This window comes from Scylla paramamosain, unplaced genomic scaffold (genome assembly GCF_035594125.1).
Source record: "Scylla paramamosain isolate STU-SP2022 unplaced genomic scaffold, ASM3559412v1 Contig12, whole genome shotgun sequence".
In the NCBI taxonomy this organism is placed as follows: domain Eukaryota; kingdom Metazoa; phylum Arthropoda; class Malacostraca; order Decapoda; family Portunidae; genus Scylla; species Scylla paramamosain.
In genome coordinates this window covers 1237501-1261732 of record NW_026973677.1, presented here as the reverse complement: position 1 = coordinate 1261732, position 24232 = coordinate 1237501, and the positions used below count along the sequence as shown (strand labels likewise).

Here is a 24232-nt window from a genome sequence, read left to right as displayed (position 1 = left end):
AGGTAAATATTAGCTAATAAATTCTGTTCCAACTTTTGCATACTTACATTTCTCAGTGACCAGTTTCTCTAGAATGAGTCCATAGAAACCCTCCAAGGAAGCTTTGAAGTGGGTTGTGCTGGCTTTGGTTTCTGGTTCAAATATCCTGGAAAAGAAAAAAAAAGCAGTCAGGTGGATCTGGTCTCTGGTTCAAGGAAAATCAGTTCATATCAACTAACTTTGGTTTCTGGTTCAAATATCATCTAATGGAAAATAAGCTATCAGCTAACTTTGGTATCTGGCTCAAATATCATGTAAAGGAAAAAAGTATCAGTCTTGCACCACTGAGAAACACTGACTGATAGAAGAAGTGTTCAGAAAACTTTACACCCACAATGACAACTGGAGCAAGGTTCTTCAAAGTAAGGGAGCCTCCCTGCACTATGCACAATAACTAAGCATGTATAACACCAATATAAGTATGGTTGGGTGGCCATTTTTGCTGTGATATCAAAGCACAGAGCACACCACCTCCTCGGTTTGGGTAACCCAAATCACCCGAGTCACCCGAGTCATGCAGAGAGCGTTCAGTTGAGAACTGGGTGACCCGGGTAACCCAAGTCACTTAACTTAACGCACCCCTGGTCTCTGACATGGAAGCTGTGGCCATTCCAAGGAAAATCAGCAAAATACCTCATCAGGTCCCCCAACTAGCAGAGACAAAATGCCAGAGGCACCTCTGCTTAGGAGGATCCTGAGGAGGGATTGGAGCAATAGGACAAGATGCAGATATGAGACTGTGATTGGAGGAGCCCAATGGAGAAGAGAGGATGACAATATAAGCAGAAGGATTAGAGGTCAGGAACAAACACATAACTAACAAAACACATGTTTGAGTGCAACTCACCTCTCCCACTCCTGAGCAGCCCACTCCTGACAGTCACCAAGTCAAAAGCAAGGTCAGCAGGGTTCCTGAGGGTCTGGACCATGAGGTGGGGGTGTCCCAGGATGGTCACCAGCTGGGATGCCTCAGACAGTGGAATGGAGATGTTTACAAAGTTATCCCATGAGTTCTCCGTGAGTTTGGCACCACAGGAGCAACACAACACATAGTCTGTGAGGAACACCAGTTGTTAACACCACCCAGGAACACCACCACTCACCAGTCAAAAATCATGGTCAGTATTCATTATCCTAAGAGACATTCTATTTTACCAGTCAAATACATAAAGTCACCCATGACACACCTTCAATCACCAGTCACCAATCACACTCCTCAGTCACCACTCATCAATCAAGATCCTCATCATTACTCACTATCCTAAATGACATCCTAAGTCACCAGTCTACTCTGAAATTCTTAGTCACCAGTCTCCAGTCAATAGTCTGACATCCTTAGTCACCATTTTGACATTCCCAGACGTCAGTCATCAGTCCAGTGATCATTACTATGACTGTCACTTGAGACCCTCTTATGAACAGAATGCATGCATCAAAATGTCTTCATGTGAAACGTCACTTAGTGCAGAAAGGCATTAAAAACATTTTCAATTTACAGGAAAGATTCACATGTAAGTGCAGGAATCAAAGATGAACATGAACACACTTTACAAAATACTGGAATGGTAGCAATGTTCCCTCCCACAGTAGGTTGACCAGGTAATGAATGTGTTACACAGGCTGTGATATCATTCCATACATACAGGAAATTCTTTACAAAAGAGAGGACTTTACTTTGGAGAATGCTTCACTAAATAATTATAATGAGCTCATTACTCTCACTTCAAAAGCCAGTGAGGCTTATTTCGTGAAAAGACAAAGGCAAAAATTCTTTCATCTATTTAATTTACTTAAACTAAGATAGAAAATATATTCTGTCCTTTTTCAGTAACAATAAGAAACACTAGTCTTTAGTAATTCCTAGTGAAGGAGAGTCACTGCACTACTACTGGGACGACTCAACCACAAGAGGCGTCATGATTCCAGTTTTCATTTTCAATATTATGTTTCATTTTCAATGTTATCCTTGACTTGAATTATTGCTGACACATTTTTGTTTCCAGAAGGTTTAATACTCCGTTTTCCTGTTGATATGAAAAAAAAAAACTGTTTGGGGAAAGTTTAATTAATATGGTGATAGAAAATATCTTAAATATATTTGAGGAAGTGTCAAGAACATTATGAGAGCACCAGTCAGCAGCCACATTAGAAGGGAAAGAGGCTCAGGGTGTGACTTCCAGATCACCTCGGCCTGCACTGACTGTAAATATAGCAGGATTTAAATCCCTACAAGACATTTAACCCTGTAAGACAACTATACTCTATTCAAGAAATTTATAAATACATTCCCTCCTACTAGGTGGTGGCATGTCAGGCTCTGGACTCATCTCTACTGGCTGATGACTTCCTGGACCATGGTGGAAGGTTTACCCTGAATTTGGTGACTTTCAGGCACTGTCTTCCACAGCCTCCCACAGCCCAAACACCTCGATAATTCCCTTATTAATTCTTACACCTCCATAATTTCTTCTTCTTGATATCTTTTCCCTAGTCTCTATAGAGTCATTGTTCTTGCCAGCTCTCCTCCAAGCATAGTCATATATATTTTCCTTTGACAATTGTTTCTGTCTCAAGTCCTCCCTTACACAGTCTATCCATATAAGGTTTAGTTTTCCTCTTGCTCTCCTGCCTTGCACCTCTATCTCCATCACACTTCTCCTGACATATGACTCTTTCCTTCTCTTCACATGGCTAAAACACTGCAGCTTTTTTTCCTGTGTCCTTTGAAACGTCTCCACTAGTTTTACATTTTCTTCATATCCAAGCTCCAAATTATTGACCCATGTATCTATCTGTCCATCTGTCCATATACCAGGTTGGCAATCCCACACAGGGTGGCCCAGACAAAGCACCATCCACTCATACACACATCATTCACACTCTTAGTCCTATCAGCCCCTAATGGAGAGGGTATTCACCTAATATAGTATAAAATAACTATAACAATCTCAGTCCCACATAATCAGTTGGCTTGGTGCTTCAAACACAGAATATTAAACCAACAGGAATGAAGGAGTAAGCGAGATGAAAAGATAATGATAAAAGATGTCTCTACTCTCTTCCTCCCTCAAGTCTTTACTTAGGGGATATAACAAGGATGACATGAGCAAAATCCTTAGGTTCAGTGATCAGGATAGGACAAGAAATAGTGGGTTCAAGCTTGATAAAGCTAGCTTTAAATGAGATACAAAGGAAAAAGTTTTCAAATATAGTGGTTGATGAATAGAATAGACTCAGTAATCTGGTTGTTAGTGCTGAGTCGTTAGGAAGCTTTAAAAGAAAACTAAACAAACTTGTGGATGGGGGAGATGGGTGGAAATAGGCAGGCATGTTTCATACAGGGATTGTCATGTTAAGGACTGATGGCTGCCTGCAGCTTCCCCTATTTTCTTATGGCTGTTAATGTCCTGTCAATATGGAGCTTTTAAAAGAAGACCAAATAAATTTAGGTATGAGGATGATAGGTAGAAATCAGAAGGCATTTCTAACAGGAAATGCCAATTGTGGGTTGACAGATTCTTGCAGCTTCCCTTGTATTCTTATGTTCCCATGTACTCATCCTCCATCCTCTTAAAGTTGTGAAGGAGTTCCTGCAGGCAAGACTCAGCATTGGGGGAGTCCATCTTATTCACCATAAGGAGTGCTGGCTTACTCAGCAGGTCAGGTGAATACAGCTCCAACTCCTGTGTGTACAGGTGTGGAGGAGTAACTACAAAGGAATATAAATGAAGGTAAAAGAGCAGCAGATTTCTTGGCCCTTATGAGACTTTGTGGTAAGGTACAAAGGAACAGGAAAAAAAGAGCAGTGGATTTCTTGGCCCTCATGACGATGCTTGTGATAAGGTACAAATGAACTCAAAAGAGGATAAAGAGTAGCAGATCTGTTGGCCTTTTTTTTTTTTTTTTGTGGGGAGGTGTTTGTCATAAACTACACTAATTAAAGTAAAGATGAAGACAGTGTGTGTGTGTGTGTGTGTGTGTGTGTGTGTGTGTGTGTGTGTGTGTGTGTGTGTGTGTGTTTGAGTGAAGGGTAAGTACATGACAGGCTGTCCCTGTGATGTCATGCCTTGGGGCATCATGCAGACTCTGAGACACTGGTCTGGAGACAGGATGTGGCAGGATGAATCAACCAGGAGAGGGTTTCACAGGAGATCACGCCTTTGTCAGGATTCACAGAAACATGAGTCTGACACGTTACCACTCAGGCCGAGGTGGTCATCATGACCTGAGTGGATTTTGGTCAACCGACTGTCCTGTCACTGCCACAAAGACTCAGTTTCCAACATGACTCAAACTTGGGATCACAAATTCACATCCATGCGTTTACCAGCAGGGTGTGTCTGACATCCCCAAGGAAGCCACAAGCCAGGCACTCATTGTAGGCTAGATGTCAACACTGTACAGAGTTTCCCCAAGTTATGGTGGAGTTCTGTTCCAACACCAAGTCATAAATTGACAAAAACAGAATCAAAACTAAAGCATTTTGTCCACATACAACCATAAATGCACAGAATCAGTATTAAGAGCACTAGCAAATAACTCTCCTATTAGTTAGAATGAGAGTAAAGCTGCCAATCAACACAACACAACAGCAAGTCAAAACTGTAAACACACAGACATCACATTCACCCAAAGTTCCTCAGCCCCACACACCCCTGCAGGGCACTGGGCACCCACACACTCACCTTGTTGACCAGCATGACATTCTCGGTGGGTGAACAGTATGGGTGTTTGGGTGACAGCCGGAAGCTGTTGATGTCTACCACAAAGAGGAGGAAGTGTGTCCACTCCACGTGGCACAGGAAGCGGTGCCCCATCCCCATGTTGGAGTAGGCACCCTCGATGAGTCCCTGCAGATCAGCGATGGTCAGCCGCCGCATGTCACTGTACTTCACCACACCCAGGGTCGGCTGCAGCGTCATCGGAGGGAACAAAGTAGTTAGAAATTCAAATGATGAGTTATTTCAAGAAAGCTGCATAAAATTAGGCTTGTAATGTGCTGTTTTGTTTCTCTTCAGTTGATTTTGCATTTTGTGTTTGTCTGATATGTTGTATCTGTACTATTTTAATAATAATAATAATAATAATAATAATAATAATAATAATAATAATAATAATAATAATAATAATAATAATAATAATAATATATTTATCTATCTATCTATCTATCTATTGTTACAAGTTCCCAGTTAACCAAAGTTGGAATCAGGTCATAAGCTTGGGATGAATTGTGGCTGGCCAATGGAAATGTACATGCCAGGCCCAGGTGGGCTTAATCTAGGCACAGGCCGGAGGTAAAGCTGACAGACATTCTTGGTGGGCTGTAGTGAGCTGTGTTGTGCCTCTGCTTGGGACTGCTACACTCTATGCAGTGGATAAGTACATGTACCTTCAGTTTTCATGATACTTGTCTTGGTTTATTCAGTGAGAGCAGTTATGTTATTTAATGCTGTTTTGTGGTGGTGGTTTTGGTGAAGTGCTTTGTGGTTTGTCAGTGATTATCAACCATTGTGAGTTTATGGTGTATGTTATTATTTCCTGTTGGAGGGAGGAGTGTATTGGTGACAAGTGGAATAACAAGTGACTGTTGCTAGTCTAGTAGTGAATCATGAGAGTACTTGATCTGTTTGTCAGACTGCCGTGATGTAACATCTGCTGGCCTGTCTATCCTTTCATTTTTCAATAGGCAGCTTTGTTTGCTATAAATTGTTCATTATATTAAGGTAAAGTTTACAAGCACCTGACTTCCTTTTGCCCTTGACCTGAGTTATGCAATGAATGATGTTCTTGTCTTAAAGTGAACATAACAAACCTTGAGTCAGGTTATCCAAACTTACTTATTCACTTGGCCAACTGCCTCCATCTCACAATATTATCTATGCTGATAAGGAGAAATAATATGTAATAATAATAATAATAATGATGATAACAATAATAATAATAATCAATCTAAATAAAATTAAATTCATAAAATAAAATAAAATGTACTACTACTACTACTACTACTACTACTACTACTACTACTACTACTACTAATAATAATAATAATAGTATATTTCATTGAATTATTTTTTTATATGCTTCTCCTGTCATTAATTCCTGTCTTCAGTTTTATTACATGGCACTAATGATGTTTCTGAAGCAATGACTTGTACCTAAAAGAGTACCTTCTACATAACTTTCATGAGCCCAAGACAGATTAGCAAAGTAGAGGCATGAAGAATATTCATAGTGAAGCTTGTCTAGTCTTGGGAATGGTTCTATGTTTCCTTGAGCAGGCTGTGACTCACAGGCAGGGATGAAAATGATGAATTGTGTGAACTATGGCAATACTTCAGCCCTGAAGTGTGGTGACACACACACAGACAGACATATTCATGGACAGAGAGAGAGAGAGAGAGAGAGAGAGAGAGAGAGAGAGAGAGAGAGAGAGAGAGAGAGAGAGAGAGAGAGAGAGAGAGAGAGAGAGAGAGAGAGAGAGAGAGAGAGAGAGAGAGAGAGAGAGAGAGAGAGTACATATAGAGAAGACATGAAACAGTATAAACTAAAGGCAATGAGCAGTGCAGTCAAAAAATCAAGCAAACATGAGGCAGAGCAAAGTGGAGATGATGTGAACAAGGAGAGAGAGGTGCAGAACACTCACAGGGGTAGCTGGCCACCTTGGGTCTGGCGCTGGAGATGGCCCACAGCAGTGTGGACTTTTTTTTTTTTTTAATGTAGGAGGGACACTGGCCAAGGGCAACAAAAATCCAATAAAAAAAAATGGCCACTGAAATGCCAGTCCCATAAAAGGATCAAAGCAGTAGTCAAAAATTGATGAATAAGTGTCTTGAAACCTCCCTCTTGAAGGAATTCAAGTCATAGGAAGGTGGAAATACAGAAGCAGGCAGGGAGTTCCAGAGTTTACCAGAGAAAGGGACGAATGATTGAGAATACTGGTTAACTCTTGCATTAGAGAGGTGGACAGAACAGGGGTGAGAGAAAGAAGAAAGTCTTGTGCAGCGAGGCTGTGGGAGGAAGGGAGGCATACAGTTAGCAAGATCAGAAGAGCAGTTAGCATGAAAATAGCAGTAGAAGACAGCTAGATATGCAACATTGTGGCGGTGAGAGAGAGGCTGAAGACAGTCAGTTAGAGGAGAGGAGTTGATGAGATGAAAAGCTTTTGATTCCACCCTGTCTAGAAGAGCAGTATGAGTGGAACCCCCCGGACATGTGAAGCATACCCCATACATGGACAGATAAGGCCCTTGTACAGAGTTAGCAGCTGAGGGATGAGAAAAACTGGCGGAGACATCTCAGAATACCTAACTTCATAGAGGCTGTTTTAGCTAGAGATGAGATGTGAAGTTTCCAGTTCAGATTATAAGTAAAGGACAGACCGAGGATGTTCAGTGTAGAAGAGGGGGGCAATTGAGTGTCACTGAAGAAAAGGGGATAGTTGTCTGGAAGGTTATGTCGAGTTGAAAGATGGAGGAATTGAGTTTTTGAGGCATTGAACAATACCAAGTTTGCTCTGCCCCAATCAGAAATTTTAGAAAGATCAGAAGTCAGGCGTTCTGTGGCTTCCCTGCGTGAAATGTTTACCTCCTGAAGGGTTGGACGTCTATGAAAAGATGTGGAAAAGTGCAGGGTGGTATCATCAGCGTAGGAGTGGATAGGACAAGAAGTTTGGTTTAGAAGATCATTAATGAATAATAAGAAGAGTGGGTGACAGGACAGAACCCTGAGGAACACCACTGTTCCTCAGGCTTCCCTAATGCTGTTGCCAGCGTTAGAGAAGCCCACCAGACCCACATCAGCCAACAGCTTCAGTTTCAGCTTCACAATGTGTCCCTGTGGATGCGAGAACATAGGAACATGAGAACACATCATCAAAAAGGGGTAGTGCAAGAAGCCAGCAGGTTTGTACATAGTTTTTCTCACCCCCACAGCTGCTAACTTTGCACAGGTGCCTTATCTGTCCATGCACAGAGTACATTTCGCATGTATGAGAGGGGGTTTCCATTTCAAGACACTTGTCCTCCAATTATCGATGATCCTTTTTGACCTCTCTTTAGGGACTGGCATTCTAGTGAGACTTTTTTTTTTCTTTTTAACCTTTTGTTGCTGTTGGCCAGTGCCCCACTTACATGAAAATCAATCAATCAATAAATAAATAAGCCAAGGAAGTGCCAGTGTTCCTGATGTCCCACCAGTACCCACCTGTCCCTTCTGCCCATTGTACTGGTTGCTGGGGTTGCTGCTCTGCCCACCTCAAGCCACCAACACCTTGTCTCCTGCACAGTTTATCTCACCTGAAAAAAAAAAAAAAAAAAAAAAAAAAGGAAGAAAAGATAAAAATCACACCTTAACTTAGGGAAATATTTCTACTGATTACAGCTTAACCATCCTACACACACACACACATACATACATATACACTAACAACTGATTACTGAGTCCATTCCATTCATCCACCAGTCTATTTCAGAACCAATTCTTTCCTGTCAATAAAAAAAAAATTCTAACAAGAGATCAAAGAGAAAATAAAGACAGGGTGAAAAAGGAAAAGAGTGAGAGTGCCATCAGGAAAAAGGTGAGAGTGGCATTCTCACCCAGCAATTTCTGGTGCTGCTCGAGCCAGACGGTGGTGCCTGTAGGGACAGGAATGATCAGCTCAGCGCCAGCCTCCCCACAGATGCGATACTTGTAACTGTCCATGCCAGCTGCCCCAACCCACTGCTGGTCTGGCTGAGCCTTGCACAGCTTCAGCAGACTGTGGCCTGTGAGGGAAAGAGAGAGACAGAGAGAGCAGGGTAAGAGGGATGTGGTCTGTGAGATGGAGAGCAGGGTGAGAAGTGGTCTGTGAGAGGGAGAGCAGGGTGAGAAGTGGTCTGTGAGAGAGGGCAGTGTGAGAAGTGGTCTGTGAGAGGGAGAGCAGGGTGAGAAGTGGTCTATGAGAGGGAGAGCAGGATGAGAAGTGGTCTGTGAGAGGGAGAGCAGGGCAAGAAATGGTCTGTGAGAGGGAGAGCAGGGTGAGAAGTGGTCTGTGGGAGGGAGAGCAGGGTGGGAAGTGGTCTGTGAGAGGGAGAGCAGGGTGAGAAGTGGTCTGTGAGAGGGAGAGCAGGGTGAGAAGTGGTCTGTGTGAGGGAGAGCAGGGTGAGAAGTGGTCTGTGAGAGGGAGAGCAGGGTGAGAAGTGGTCTGTGTGAGGGAGAGCAGGGTGAGAAGTGGTCTGTGAGAGGGAGAGCAGGGTGAGAAGTGGTCTGTGAGAGGGAGAGCAGAATGAGAAGTGGTCTGTGAGAGGGAAACAGGGTGAGAAGTGGTCTATGAGAGGGAGAGCAGGGTGAGAAGTGGTCTGTGAGAGAGAGAGCAGGGTGAGAAGGAAGTTTCCAAGCCTCATTCCCTGTCATAACAGTGTTTAAATGCCAAGCCTCACTTCCTGTCATAACAAACATAATCTCTCTATGTCACTTCCCATCACAACAGACACAGTGTCTCCATGCTTCACCTTCCTTCCCCTCCACATACACATCACCCCCTGCGCCTCCCACTCCCCCGAGGCGCGGCAGACCCATGCCCCCCGCTCCACCCCGCACGTGCAGCCGCAAAACATCCACAAACTTGCTGCGTACTCTCTTCATCTTGTCCCAGTGCTCACACCACCTGGATGGGAAAACAGCTTTAGGAAATTGTTATAGGTACATTCCTATATTTTCTGGAGCAAAGTAAAATATATTGTTATGGGTATCTTTCTACCTTCTCTGGAGTAAAAAAAAAAGGAAAAAAAAAGTAAAATCTATCTATTTATCTATATACAGCAGCAGCAGCAGCAGCAGCAGCAGCAGCAGCAGCAATAATAATCTATCTATCTTTCTGTATACCAGACTGGTAATCACATATGTAGTGGCCCATACAAAGCAACACACACACACACACACACACACACACACACACACACATGGACTGCAAGAGAAGAAAACCCAGTTAAATCTGAGAGATGGAAGAGAAGGAACTGGTAAGGAAAATTATTACAATGGTCCAAGATGAGGAACAGGGACTGGAACGAGAAGTGGAAGAGGCATATAGAATTGGAAAATATAGTGAGGGAGGTAAAAGACCATTAAAAGTGAGAATGAGATCCCAAGTTGCAATACGGCAGATCCTAGTGAGAATCAGGAAGCTGGCTGAAAGTTCAGAATACAAAAATATTTGGGTAAAAAGAGATATGAACTTGGAAGAAAGGGAAAAAGAGCGGGACCTGAGAAATGAAGCTAAGGAAAAAAACAACAGAAGGACAGAGACCGAGAAGAGGAAATTTTATTGGAAGATACTAGATATGACACTGAGGAAATGGTACACTTGGGAAAGGGAACAAGTACTGAAAGAACCACAGCAGCAGATGGAGAAATTACAAGTGGTGGGGAAGCAGTACATTAAGAGTAATTTATACAAACATAGATGGGTTACTCTCAGGTGTACTGGAAGTGAGAGATTACCTGAAAGAAAGTAGACCAGATGTGTTGTGCCTAACAGAGACAAAGTTAAAAGAGGAAGTCCACTTAAGCTTTAAGGAGGAGAGATATAATTACTAGAGGAGAGATAGAAAGGGAAAAGGAGGAGGAGGAGTACTGATAATACTTCGAGATGATATATATGTGGAAGAAGTGCAACGTGGAGATGGTATGGTGGAGGTGATAGGTATAACAATCAGGACTAGTGGAAGAGAGAGGAGGAGGATCATATTAACGTACATGCCACAACACAAGGAAATGCAAAAGGAAGTGTTGAAGTGCCTAGACAACATGATAAGGAAGGACAGTAAAATACTACTAGTGGGAGACTTTAACCACAAAAATGTAAGCTGGGAGGAGATGGAAGTTAATGGAAATGCTGGACAATGGAGTGAAGAAACGCTACAGTTAGCTATGTTGAATACAATGGACCGATGGGTGGAGGAATTTACAAGATACAGAGAGGAGAAGGAACCATCAATGCTAGACCTGGTGTTCACAAAAAAAAAAAAAAAAAAAAAAAAAAAAAAAAAAAAAAAAAAGCCCTGTCCAAACATTAAATGCTTAATCCCAAAGGGAAAAAGTGACCATGTGGTGTTAGAAGTGGTACTGTAAGACTGGGAGGTTCTAGCATGTAAGGAGGATTATAAAAATGGGAGATTAAATCACGCAAAGACAAATTTTGCAGAGTTAAGAAAATTCTTTGGAAGGAACTTACGGAAGGCATGAGAGTGCAAGAGAAATATGAAACATTCTTGAAGAAGTACAATGAAGGTGTGCAGAAGTATGTACCTATATAAAAAGTAAGGAGGAACAAACATATTTGGTATAATGCCAGATGTGCATAAGCTAAGAAGAGAAAGGATATAGCTTGGAAAAATTGAAGAAGCAAAAAAAATGAAAAGAATAGAAAGCAGTATAAGGAGGCAAGGAATAAATATTTTAGAATAAGAAGAGAGGAGGAGAAACAACTTGAAAAGGATGTGGTAAAGAAATGTGAAGAAGACCCCAAGCTTTTTTTTACAGGTATATTAATGGAAAGATGATAAACAGAGAGACCATTGACAAGATAGTAAAGGGAGAAAGGATATATCAAACAGTGGAAGAGATGAGTGAAATTATGAATGAGAGTTTTAGGTCTGTGTTCAATGTGGAAGCAAATTTCATAGAACCAAATGAGGAAGTGTGGTGGGAAGGGTTACAGGAAGTCTTGGTGCAAAAACATGAAATTGGCAAATTGTTATGAGAGTTGGATGTCAGGAAAGCATTGGGGCTTGATGAAGTATCAGGCTGGACACTAAAGGAATGTAGAGAACAAGTGGTGGAGCCAATTTGGGATGTGATTAACAGCTCACTGATAGAGGGAAAAGTACCAAAAGAGTGGAAGAGAGCAAATATAGTGTCAATACACAAAGGAGGAAAGAGGACTGAGCCACTAAATTATAGACTGGTGTTGGTAGCTAGTGTTATAGGCAAGATCTGTGAAATAGTGATCAAAGAAAAGTGAGTGAAATATTTGGAAAAGAACAAAGTTATAACAAATAGACAATTTGGTTTCAGAAGAGGAAGGTCATGTGTACCAAATTTACAGAGTTTCTATACAAGAGTAATAGATGAAGTACAAAACAGAGATGGGTGGGTAGATGTAGTGTGCTTGGACATCAAAAAACTTTTGATAAAGTTCTGCATAAAAGATTATTGTGGAAGAAGAAACATATAGGAGGACTGAGAGGGAAGAAGAGTCAGTGTTTGAGGGGCATCAAGAAGAACAGTCTTCCACATAGAACTGTGAATATCTGGAATTGCTTAAATGAAGAGGTTGTTAGAGCACCAAACATGCAGAAATTTAAGGAAATGCTGGATAAATATAGCTATGGAGACAGGACACTATGAGCCCTGCTCAAACCCTATATTACACACACACACACACACACACACACACACACACACACACACACACACACACACACACACACACACACACACACACACACACACTCACACTCTTAGCCCAGCCAGCCCGTGGTGGAAAGGGACAGTTTCATGGACCATCCTACTACACCCCAGGAGGTTAGGTATAGCACAGCTGGCCATATATCTTTTTACTTGTCCTAAGAACAAGCAAAAGGTTTATACAGTTCAGTTCCCTTAACATCTAATAATGCAGTAAGTAATGCTTTTTGGCTGATTACTATCTCAGAAATAATACCAAATTCCATAACTAGTTGGGTCTATAGTTGTGAAAAGGACAAACTAATACCCTGAGTTCTCTTAACTGACATGATGTTCTAGGGACTTGTGGTGAGGCCAGACACGTGAAAGTGTCTTGGCCTCCAGTCTGAGCAGCCACTCTCTCTTCCTTCACAGAAGACCTGCTTTTGACACCAGCGTACAAACACCACTCCACTCCAACACTCGGACAGCCTCACCTATGGTCTGACCCTTTTATCCTCAACATTTGGGTATTGTCCTTTCTGGGGATTTCCCGTCCTGTGGTGCTGCTAAACTTTACCAACACATACCTTATGTCAGATACTTACTACTACAACATTAAATGGAGTTGTAGCATATATACACTGTAATGATATAAAAAGGTAAGTTAATGTAATATATGTCTAATTTTTAGTGAGAACTGCATTGTGTTTTGCAAACACCACAATACTTGGCAACGTTTCCTCCAGGTGTTGTCACGTTTCTTTGAGTGACTCAGTCAGTTAGTCAGTGACTCAGACAGTCTGTCAGAGTGACCTGTCAATCCACTGGTCACTTCCTCTCGCACAGCACGTGAAAAGAGAGAGAGAGAGAGAGAGAGAGAGAGAGAGAGAGAGAGAGAGAGAGAGAGAGAGAGAGAGAGAGAGAGAGAGAGAGAGAGAGAGAGAGAGAGAGAGAGAGAGAGAGAGAGAGAGAGAGAGAGAGAGAGAGAGAGAAAGTTGGAAGCAAGGTTATCTCTGACACTTAGGGTCTAATCTGGTAATTTGCCCATTAAAAAGTCTGGCAGTGCCACAGGCTGGGAAATTCCCAGAAAGGACAACACATAAACACTCAGGATGAAATGGTCCGACCCTAATTAAGCCACAATGTACTCACTGAGGCCTGTAGGGCAGTTAAACCACTCAGTGGTATCTTAGTCTTAGTGTGTATCATCCAGAGTAAATGTATTGTTTCTATAACCAAGGACTCTACCCCATAGCAGGAGTTTTCCCACATGGTACACAAAGCTACACCAATATCACCCTCTTGCTCACCTCATATCTTTAAGAGGATGAGGTGCAGACAAGAGCCGTGTCTGCTAACACTGCCACACGCTGCACCGTGGGAGCAGACCAGCTCAGGCTTGATGCACAGACAGCAGACTGGACTAAGCTTTTCTCCTCACTCCCTTGCTCTTGAATGCCTGTAATAATAATGTATGCTTTAATTAACTCTTTCAATAATAATTCAAAGCTTTAAGTACAATACATAATGGGAGCAAACAAGCTGAGGCTTAATGTGCAGACAGCAGACTGGACTCAGCTTTCTTGCTTATTCCCTGGCTCTTGAATACCTGTAATAATAACATGTGCATTAATCAACTCCTTCAACATCAATTCCAAACACTAAACACACTGCATTATCACTTTACAAAACATCTGGATTAGTACATACTACTGGACTAAGCTTTCTTCCTCACTCCTTTCCTCCTGAGTGTCTGTAATACTGTAATAATGTAATAATATGTACAGTAAAATCCCTCTCATCCGGCAGCTTTAAGTTATCCGGCACATTTTTCCCCGAGCCTTAAAATCAATAAAAAATCAATGTGTACTCATAAAATCAATTAAAATTCCCGCGCAAGGCATACTTTGTCCCCTCGCCACCAGAGAGCACTGCTTCATGCCACCCGCGGCCCACTACACTGTGTTTACTCAGTGACTCACACCCGCGTGTGCAGTTTATCGCCTGACACCTTCATCATGCCTAAAGTTGTAGAAAAGAGGAAATGTGTTGTGCTTACACTTAAGCAGTTGATCAGATCAGCTGCTGATTAAGATCAGCTGATCTTTGTTATGGTAGGATGCGTGAGTGTAGGGTGGTGATTGTGTACATAATTTCACTTCTATTCAAGTATCCAGTAATATTCAAGTATCCGGCATGTCGGCGGTCCCGTTGATGCCGGATAAGAGTGATTTTACTGTACCTTAATTAGCTCTCAGCAACAACTCCAACCACTTAGGGCACTGTGCACATTCTCTGCAAGCATCAACAAGGAAAGAAAAGAATAGACTTCAAAGTTATATCCAGTATGATGTTTAGAAGTGGCTGTCACAAACAAGACAAAAAGAACTTGAAAATACATTTATAATATTTAGATGTGACTGTCACAAGGTAGAGAAAAAACAGAATGGATTTTCACATTTCTAACCAGTATAATGTTTAGATGAGGCTCTCACAGGATAAACAAAAGAATGAAAACAATAGATTTGTAGTTTTTTGGCCAATATAATATTTAGTAGTGGCTGTCAGAAGAAAGAGAAAGGAATTAAAATAATGTATTTTCACATTTCTATTAGGTATAATGTTTAGATGTGGCTGTCACAAGGAAGACAAAAAGACTAAAAAATAGATATTTAAATTTGTATCCAGCACATAATAACATTCAGCTGTGGCTCTCACAAGGAAGGGAAAAAAAAAAATGAATAGATTTTCACATTTCTGGCCAGTATAATGTTTGGAAGTGGGTGTCAAACAAAACAGAATGCCTCAGGGAGGAAAAATGTGTTGAATACCAGTGAAGGGTGAATGGAGTGAAGGAATACAGGAATGGGCATGGGGAGGATCAAACACAGCATGCAATTTGTCATGGAGAAAGACTGGCAGGAAGCAAGATGACTACACCCCACATTAATCAACTCTTTCAACAGTAATTCATATGCACTGTATGTAGTCATTGCATGCATCCACAATGTAGAGAAAACAATTTTTCAAGTGAATACATCCTCAAATTCCTAGCCAGTATAATGCTTAGATAAAGCTGTCACAAGACAGAGAAAAGAATTAAATAGATTATGAAATTCCAAGCCAATACAATGTTTAAAGCTGTCACAAGAGAGAGAAAAGAATTAAATAGATTATCAAATTCCTAGCAAGTATAATATTTAGATAAAGATGTCAGGAGAGAGAAAAGAGTTTCACATTTGTAGCCAGTGTAATGTTTAGATGTGGCTGTCACAAGAAAGAGAAAAGAATTACAGGAATAGATCTTCACATTTGTAGCCAGTATAGTGTTTAGATGTGGCTCTCATAAGCAACAGAAAAAAAATGAAAAGATGCTAAATAACAGAAAAGAGTTAATGGTACAAAGAAATATAGGAGTGGTCAAGAGCAGAATCAAATACAGCCTTCTAATTCATCACACTGAAAGAATGGCAGGAAGTAGAATGACCATTAAGCACACTGTTAAAAGCATTCTTCTCTCATCAGGATTATTTTCAAAGATCACAGACTTAATTAGCTGGGTTCAATATTTTTTTTCTCTTTGTTTATCTATCATTAGGATCAAGACATAAGCAAAATCATAAAAATCATTAATCAGGATGGGTTCAAGTCCCAGGAATAGTAAGAGAGAGGAGTGAACCTCTTAACATAGCAACTGTTTACCAGCAGCAAGTATTGTAGATACGGGATGAGAGATGAGGGTTGTGGTCTGACTGTAACAGTGTGTGGCACATGAGCCTCAGTCCTACCCAGAGATCAGTCACCATGAACCATGAGCTCTTAACGTAAGGAAATGGCTGGCTGGACAGCAAGACAACTCCTCATAACTTCCAGCAGCACCAGCACACGACCCTGGGCAAATAATAGTGACAGACAGGGAAATGTGAGTGATTATTAGACAAGTGATCTCCTTGGAAGGAAGTTATCACCCACAGGGATCAGTTTTGCCCCTAATTATGTTTGCAACATATATGAATGACATGAATGAGGGAATCAGTAAAAGTTTCTTTGCCTACAATGCTAAACTCACAAGACAAGTGAGTGTACAGGACAATTGTGAAATACTGCAACACCTTAATACAAGTTGGAAATGGAGCTGCACATGGGAAATGTAATTCAGTGTCAAGAAATTCAGTGTAACGGAGTTTGGAATGAGCAAGCAAAGGATTTCGAGGGAATATAAACTTGGAGGAGAGATTATACAGAAATCAAAGTCAGAGAGATCTCTAGGAGTATTCATGTCAGACAACACGTCACCTGAGAAACACATTAATAAAATTGTTGGAGAGACTTACAAGCTAATGAGGAGAGAAAAAAAAAAAAACATGAGTGGCATTTGTCCACATGGATGAAGAAAGGGTAAAGAAAGTGACCATCACTCTGATAAGGCCAAGGCTGGAATATGCAGCAACAGTGTGCTCACAAAGCACAACAAATTACATCAGACCTTTGAAACCTGAAAGGATTCAAAGAGCAGCAACAACATTTGTTCCATACTTGTTGGACATGTTATATGAGGAGAGACTAGCAAAACTGTAATTGACAATGCTGGAACAAAGAAGGCAAGAAGGAGACTGATGGCAATTTATATAATCATGAAGAATATGGACATGGAGGATAGAGAAGACCTAATACAGTGGGACATGAGAGACACAAGAGGACATGGAAGGAAGATAAAAAAAAAAAAAAAAAGAATATGAAAATGAACAGCTTTCCCATCCAATCCATAGAATGGGATGGGAAAGAACAGAGAATACATCAATTTTTTTAAGGGCCATGTTAAACACCATGAGATACAATGACAGGACACCACAAGTATAGGTCCCCTCCCATACAACTACATAAATATATACACACACACACACACACACACACACACACACACACACACACACACACACACACACACACACACACACACACACACACACACACACACACACACACACAGATTTCAAGACACTTGTCCTTCAATTTTTGACTACCGCTTTGGACCCTTTTATGGGACTGGCATTTCAGTGGCCATTTTTTTTTATTGAATTTTTGTTGCCCTTGGCCAGTGTCCCTACTACATAAAACACACACGCACAGACACACACACACGCACACACAAAAGGGGATCTATTTATGGCAAACACTGGAACTCCCTGTCTGCTTCTGTATTTCCTCCTTCCTATGAATTGAACTCTTTCAAGACATTTTTCTCATTCTAACCTTTCTTTTGAGACTTGCACCTTAATGGTCTTTTTTTTTTCACTATTTATTCCCCTTGGCCAGTGTCTCTGTTACATAAAATAAATAAATAAATAAATAAAATAAAATATATTGATGCAAGGAATGGAAATACTGGACTGGGCAGATACTATGCATTGTGATAGTGTACACTGTGACTGGCTCATGACAGCTGCTGGCCTGCCTGTTTTACATGGCCAGGGGAGTGAAGCAAGGCAGCTGGTGAGACTGTTCAGGGATGCGGGGAGACAAAACTTCATGGTTAGGTTTGGAAGTTGAAATATACGGTCAGACTTTATTTAAAATTAAAATTTACTCATGAAAATGGCATCAAAACTATCATACTGTGTTCTGCAACTGGCCAGGCTCAGTTTTACAAGAGCAAGGATTGATGCCACATACCTTGCTGTCACCAGTCAATAACACTTCATACACAGTCATGCTGTTCCGAGGGGAATGATAGAGGGGAGTAGAAGAAAAAGACCAGGGGAGATATACATGGAAAGTTTGGTGAAGTTGACAAGTGCAAGGATGACAGCAGTGCAGATGATACAAGCTACACAATGCAGACAAGAGTAGAGGTCCATAGTTGCTAATGTACTGGAGGATAAGACACTGCAGTAAGGTAAGGTAAGGTAAGGCAGGCCATTGATGCATGGCAGTTAGAGTGACTTGTTATGGAGTGTCCACAGGGGTGAACCTTCCAAGTTAACCCAAGTGGTTATAGTGTGGTGTTCAACTGTACTACTTTTGTGTCATGAGACAGGCATCATGTGTGGCTGTGATATTTAAGGAGTCAGACACCTACCATTGACTGACAAGTAAAAGAATGGTGACAGCAGCCATTCCAGTTTATCAGAACCTTTTTCTCCATTGAAATTCATCCCAATAGCTTTCAAAGAAAACATTACTAATTCCTTGGATCCCACACATTACTTTTAACTTATGTTTAGCCTTTCTCCAGTAAAATACAGATAAACTGATTTTTTAAAGAATCCAGCATTTATTTTTCCTGTGCACATACATTAGCTGCCCATCATAACATTCCACTGTGCTATATATGCCAGGCTGCCTCACTCACCTGGCATGGCAGCACTGTAGCAGAGACACATCACTGGCAACTCATACCACCATGATGCAGGACCCAGCCAGGAGGGACACACATTCTCCATGACTGCCAAAAATTTCTTCTTCCCCTTCCCAGCAACACAAAATTTCATCTTCCCCTTCCCAGCAACACAAGATCTCTTCTTCCCCTTCCAAGCAACACAAAATCTCTTCCTCTTGCCAGCAACACAAAATCTCTTCCTCCTCCTGTACAGCAATACAAAACCTCCTCCTCCTCCTCCTGTAATACCACCTTAGTTAATAAGTTCCTAATTTTAAGCTTATATTTATTACATATTATTTTTTGTATCCAGTACAATATAAATTTTGTCCTTACTGGATTATTAATAAACCATTTATGATTATTATTTGTCAATGCATCAGTGTAGCATCAAAACATTACTACACCCTGCCTGCTCATGTTTGTTTGTTATCAACAAGGAACACAAGTCAGTCCTTTGCTCTGCCAAACATTACTTCCATGGACTGCCATACCTGCACATTTGACAGAGAGAGAGAGAGAGAGAGAGAGAGAGAGAGAGAGAGAGAGAGAGAGAGAGAGAGAGAGAGAGAGAGAGAGAGAGAGAGAGAGAGAGAGAGAGAGAGAGAGAATTAGGTTAGTTTAGAAAGCCAAATTCCAGTGATTTTTGCTTCTCCATACGAAAATTTACATTTCTTTTTCGTGGCTGTTAGACGGTTCATGTTTCTAATAATACTGTTGTGCCCACCCCTCACTCCGGGCGGGCGTGTTATCCACACGGGCACAGATCAAGAAACTTGAGCAGCGGGGCCTCAAATAAGTAGCACTGAACGCCGGGACAAAATACACACACACACACACACACACACACGAGGCCGGGGCACAAGGGAAAACACGGGCACTATTTCCTAGGTTTATCGACAAATCCTCCGCAAGTACACTGCTTTACAAGTTTACAGGGGGCACCACAAGTCTCCCAGGGCACGACAGGCACTCAACAGGCAGGGAAACACTTACAAAGCAGGCAGGCACACGCTGGCCTCCTCTCTGGCCACGCGTCTCCCCTCTCTGCCTGTTCCCGCTTCTCCCAGTGCTGCCAACTCCACAGTGCTGCCACCCGCACCCATACCCCTGGTGTAACAATACCGAAAAAAGAGATTGAGACATGTGTCTCAATTCTATTTTCATCTGACAGATACACTGGGTTCAGTTAAGTTGGGCTAGGCTAGATTAGGCTAGATTAGGCTTACAAAAATTTCGTTCTTTAATTTAATTGCTCATTCATTTTATATATATCATTATTTTATTTATTTATTTTATGTAAGAGAGTCATTGATCAATGGCAACGAGAGGCAGAGAGTTAACTCTTGCAATTGAGAGGACAGAATAGTGGTGATTGATTGAGAATACTGGTTAACTCTTGCATTAGAAAGGTGGACAGAATAGGGCTGAGAGAAAGAAGAAAGTCTTGTGCATGCGCTTGTGATAGCGAGAGAGAGGCTGAAGACAGTCAGAGAGAGAGAGAGAGAGAGAGAGAGAGAGAGAGAGAGAGAGAGAGAGAGAGAGAGAGAGAGAGAGAGAGAGAGAGAGAAAGGGGGAGGGTAGGAAGAGGAGGAAAATAAGAAAACATGCCCCGGGTCTATCATTTTTGTGAGTGACCTTTACCAGACAATGGTATGAAAAATTAGTTATCAATTTTTCCAACTAGTAGTACATTATTGATTCACCTCTCACCTACCTAATAATAATAGTAATAACAATAGTAACAATAATGATAATAATAATAATAATAATAATAATAATAATAATAATAATAATAATAATAATAATGACAATAATAATAATGATAATAATGATAATAATAATGATAATAATAATAATAATATAATGATAATAATAATAATATTAATAATAATAATAATAATAATAATAATAATAATAATAATAATAAGTAATATTTTTTTTGTATTTTCACTATAAAAATATTAATGTATTATGGTATGTATACAATGGAAACACACACACACACACACACACACACACACACACACATAACAACAACAACAACAACAACAACAACAACAACAACAACAATAAAATGCAATGAAAATATGCTACTACTACTACTACTACTACTACTACTACTACTACTACTACTACTACTATTACTACAAAATAATGAAATAATATATATATATATATATATATATATATATATATATATATATATATATATATATATATATATATATATATATATATATATATTTTTTTTTTTTTTTTTTTTTTTTCCTCTCAAACAAAATAAATAAACAAACAAACAAGTAAATAAAAAGAATAATAATAAATTTTCTTTGTTTGTTTGTTTACTGTGGTTGAAGTGACGTGGGATTTCAAGGATGTTTTTAAAGTTCTAGTGTTAGATTAACAACATTTCTACTTTCCAAAGGCCCTAGTTGAAGTTACAAGGGCTTTTTATGGGTGTTTTTAAGATTCTAGAGACAGATTAACAATATTTCTGCATTACTAACAGGAGAAACACTCTTTGAGAACCCTGCTAACTGTATTTAAAAGGCTGTATTTCTGTGGTTTTCAAGGGTGTTTTTAAGGTTCTAGTGACAGATTAACAACATTTCTGCATTACTGACATGAGAAACATCCTTAAGAACCCTGCTACCTGTATTTAAAAGGTTGTAGTTGAAGTTACTGTGGTTTTCAAGGGGGATTTTAAGGTTGTAGTGACAGATTAACAACATTTCAACATTCCTAAAGGGAGAAGCACTCTTTAAAAGGCTCTATTTGAAGTTATTGGAATTTAAAGCACAAAAAAATAAATATATAATAAAAATAATCATAAAAACACTCCCAAACACACCCAAACAACATTTCTACATTCCAAACACCCTAGATGATATTCCAAAGGTTTTTTTAAGGGTGTTTTTAAGATTGTTGTGACAGATTAACAATATTTCAGCATTGGAGACTTCAATGTTTTTCAGTATGGCGTCGCAACTGCTCGTGATCGGTCTTGTCTCTTTCGTTTGGAGTTATTTCTGGTTTTTGGTATGCGCGTTTTTTAGCGGAGAGACAATTCTTCATTTCTGAGTTTTGGTTTAATTGTTTTGCCCTAAAAACACGAAAAAATTATATTGAAAATGTACGAAAATCACTTTTTTTTCTCTCTTCCATTTTCTCTTTTCTTTTTCCGCTCAAGCGACACGTTCCAGAGGCAGCTCAACACAAAGTGAGAGGGAGAGAGAGAGAGGGAGAGAGAGAGAGAGAGGGAGAGAGGGAGTGGGCGAGGCGGTGTATTCCAAGTCTTAATAAAAAGAGAAAGTTTTGTGTGTGTGTGTGTGTGTGTGTGTGTGTGTGTGTGTGTGTGTGTGTGTGTGTGTGTGTGTGTGTGACCATGCTCGTGCTACACAAGGGAGAGTGAAGGAGTGGGGAGGGTGAGGGAGTGTGGTGGGGGGCGTGGTGGGGGGCTGGGTGAAGAGAGTGGTGAGGGTAACACAATAATGCGTGCTGCACTGTACAGAGGGGTCGCCGCCCCCGGCCAGTCCCCCCTCCGCCACACACACACACACACACACACACAGCCCCCCGCGCGCTACCTGGGAGAAGCGGGCCTGGGTCTCCATGATGTCAAAGAGCTGCATCTTATGGTGGAAGGCCTGGGCGCCCTGTGCAGGCGACGGAGGGCTCAGCGCTACGCCCGCGCTGGGGAACCCGTGCGCTGTGTGCCGCAGCTCCAGGCTGGAGAAGCGGCGCTGGGCGGTGCCCGAGGGCGAGGTGAGGGAGCCGCCGGGGTCTGGGCCACGCTGCCGGGACACCGCAGGGGAGCTGAAGGCGGAGCGCTCCGGCTGCGGTATTTGTGGGGCAGCGAGTGCTGGCTGCTGTTGTGCCCCGCGGAGTGCGCCGGCAGCCCGTCTGGCCTCTTCGGGGCGCCACCCCCGCGCTAGTGACGGTCGCCAGCGTGACGGGTGCCTCCTTGCGGGAGGGCGACAGGAACCTACAGGTCGTGGAGGCGCCGTTGGTGGCGGGGCTGCCGCCTCCCGCCAGGTGGGTGAGGCTGCCGGCGCTGCTGCTGCTGTTACATTGGTGCAGCTTGCCCCGCTCCGCCCCGCCGCCCTCGCGGGGCCGCGCCAGCTGCAGGCGCGTCTCGATGGTGCGCAGCATCTGTGGCCGTGCGGGCGTGCTGAGGCCGCCCGCCAGGCCGCGCAGGGCGTGCTCTGAGCAAGATGCGGGCAGGGTCTTGTATCCTGTCTCGGGGCTGTGCAGGCTGCGGGGCGCCGGGGAGCGGGACTGACGGCTCCGCGGCTCCTCCCTGCTGCCCTCCAGGCGCGCCTCCTCCAGCTTGGCGCCCGTGAACAGCGCCTCCAGGTACGCCAGCATGCTCATGTTGGTCTCGTGTGCCGCCCGCACCCTGCCCAAGTCGCCGCCGCCCGTCTCCTGCCCGTAGAGAGTGAGGGGGCGCAGCGCGTCGTCCAGCGCGTCATGGCGCCCCCCGTTGAGCAGGGCGTGGTGCGGGAGTGGGGCAGGGCCGCGCAGGAGCGGGCTGAGGCGGGGCTGGACTGGTCCTCCTCGTGGCGGGGGTCCTCGTGGGGCGGCGCGCTGCTCTGCTCGGAGCCCGAGCTCTCCTCGCAGCCCGGGCTGGCCTCCTTGCCTGACGTGGTGCCCGAAATGGCCCCGGAGTCCTGGGAGTCTGAGGAGCGCTCCCCATTGGCCAGGGTGGCCCTAGCAGCCGCCCGACCGCCGCGCCCCCCTGCCGCCGCCGCCGCCGCCGCCTCCGTCGTAGCCATCCAGCAGCACTTTGCCGCCGCCGTTGTGCAGCAGCGTCAGGGAGAAGGCCTGCGGCGCGTCACTACCCCACACCACGGGGCTGGGCAGCAGGACGCTCCTGGTGCGGGACGGCCTCCCGCCATTCTTCTTGCCGCCCTGGAGCTCCTAGGGGGGCCGCCGCCGCCCCTCGAACATGCCGCGCACCGTCACTGTGTCCGCCGCCCGCCAGACGCGGGACGTCACCATTCCAGGAAGGGCGCCGCGCTCCACGCCAACCCCGCACCCTCACTCTGCCTGCACCACACTCATAACACAACACCGCCACCACGGTGCCTGCCGTCACATCACCACACCACAACACAACTATATGGCCCCCCATTACCCCCCTAACACACCACGAGACCCACCCCTTCACCAGTCCCAGCCCGCATCCTCAACCGAGGCAGTCACACAAAGGGCGCCTCGGTACAACTCATGTCCTCTTCTTCCTTCCTTCCTTCCCTTCTCTTCCTCTTGTTAGACCTCCTCCTCTTTCTTCCCTTCCTTCTTCTTATTGATTATTCTTTCCTCTTCCTTTTTCACATGTGTGTGTGTGTGTGTGTGTGTGTGTGTGTGTGTGTGTGTGTGTGT

At 42.8% G+C, this 24232-nt stretch overlaps 1 protein-coding gene across 16 annotated transcripts in view; it reads right to left on the bottom strand.

Moving 5' to 3' along the window:
- The window catches only part of LOC135097122 (GTP-binding protein 10-like), an 87012-nt gene that overhangs the window by 13994 nt on the left and 48786 nt on the right, over positions 1–24232 (bottom strand). For 2 of the 16 annotated variants that reach the window (XR_010265392.1, XR_010265393.1), the window contains exons 1-7: positions 19841–19979; positions 13776–13924; positions 8634–9682; positions 8242–8333; positions 4725–4949; positions 887–1093; positions 48–145 (exon numbers count right to left, since the gene is read on the bottom strand). Coding sequence is in view for 9 of the 16 variants with exons in the window: in XM_063998875.1 (XP_063854945.1) it covers positions 3579–3722; positions 4725–4949; positions 6683–6826 (513 nt within the window). In the remaining 7 variants the exon portion in view is untranslated. Of the gene's footprint in view, positions 1–47; positions 146–886; positions 3723–4724; positions 4950–6682; positions 7873–8241; positions 8334–8633; positions 9683–13775; positions 13925–16167; positions 16279–19840; positions 19980–24232 lie in introns of those variants that run through there. The other 14 variants (XM_063998885.1, XM_063998884.1, XM_063998875.1 and 11 more) reach the window with 13 other exon arrangements.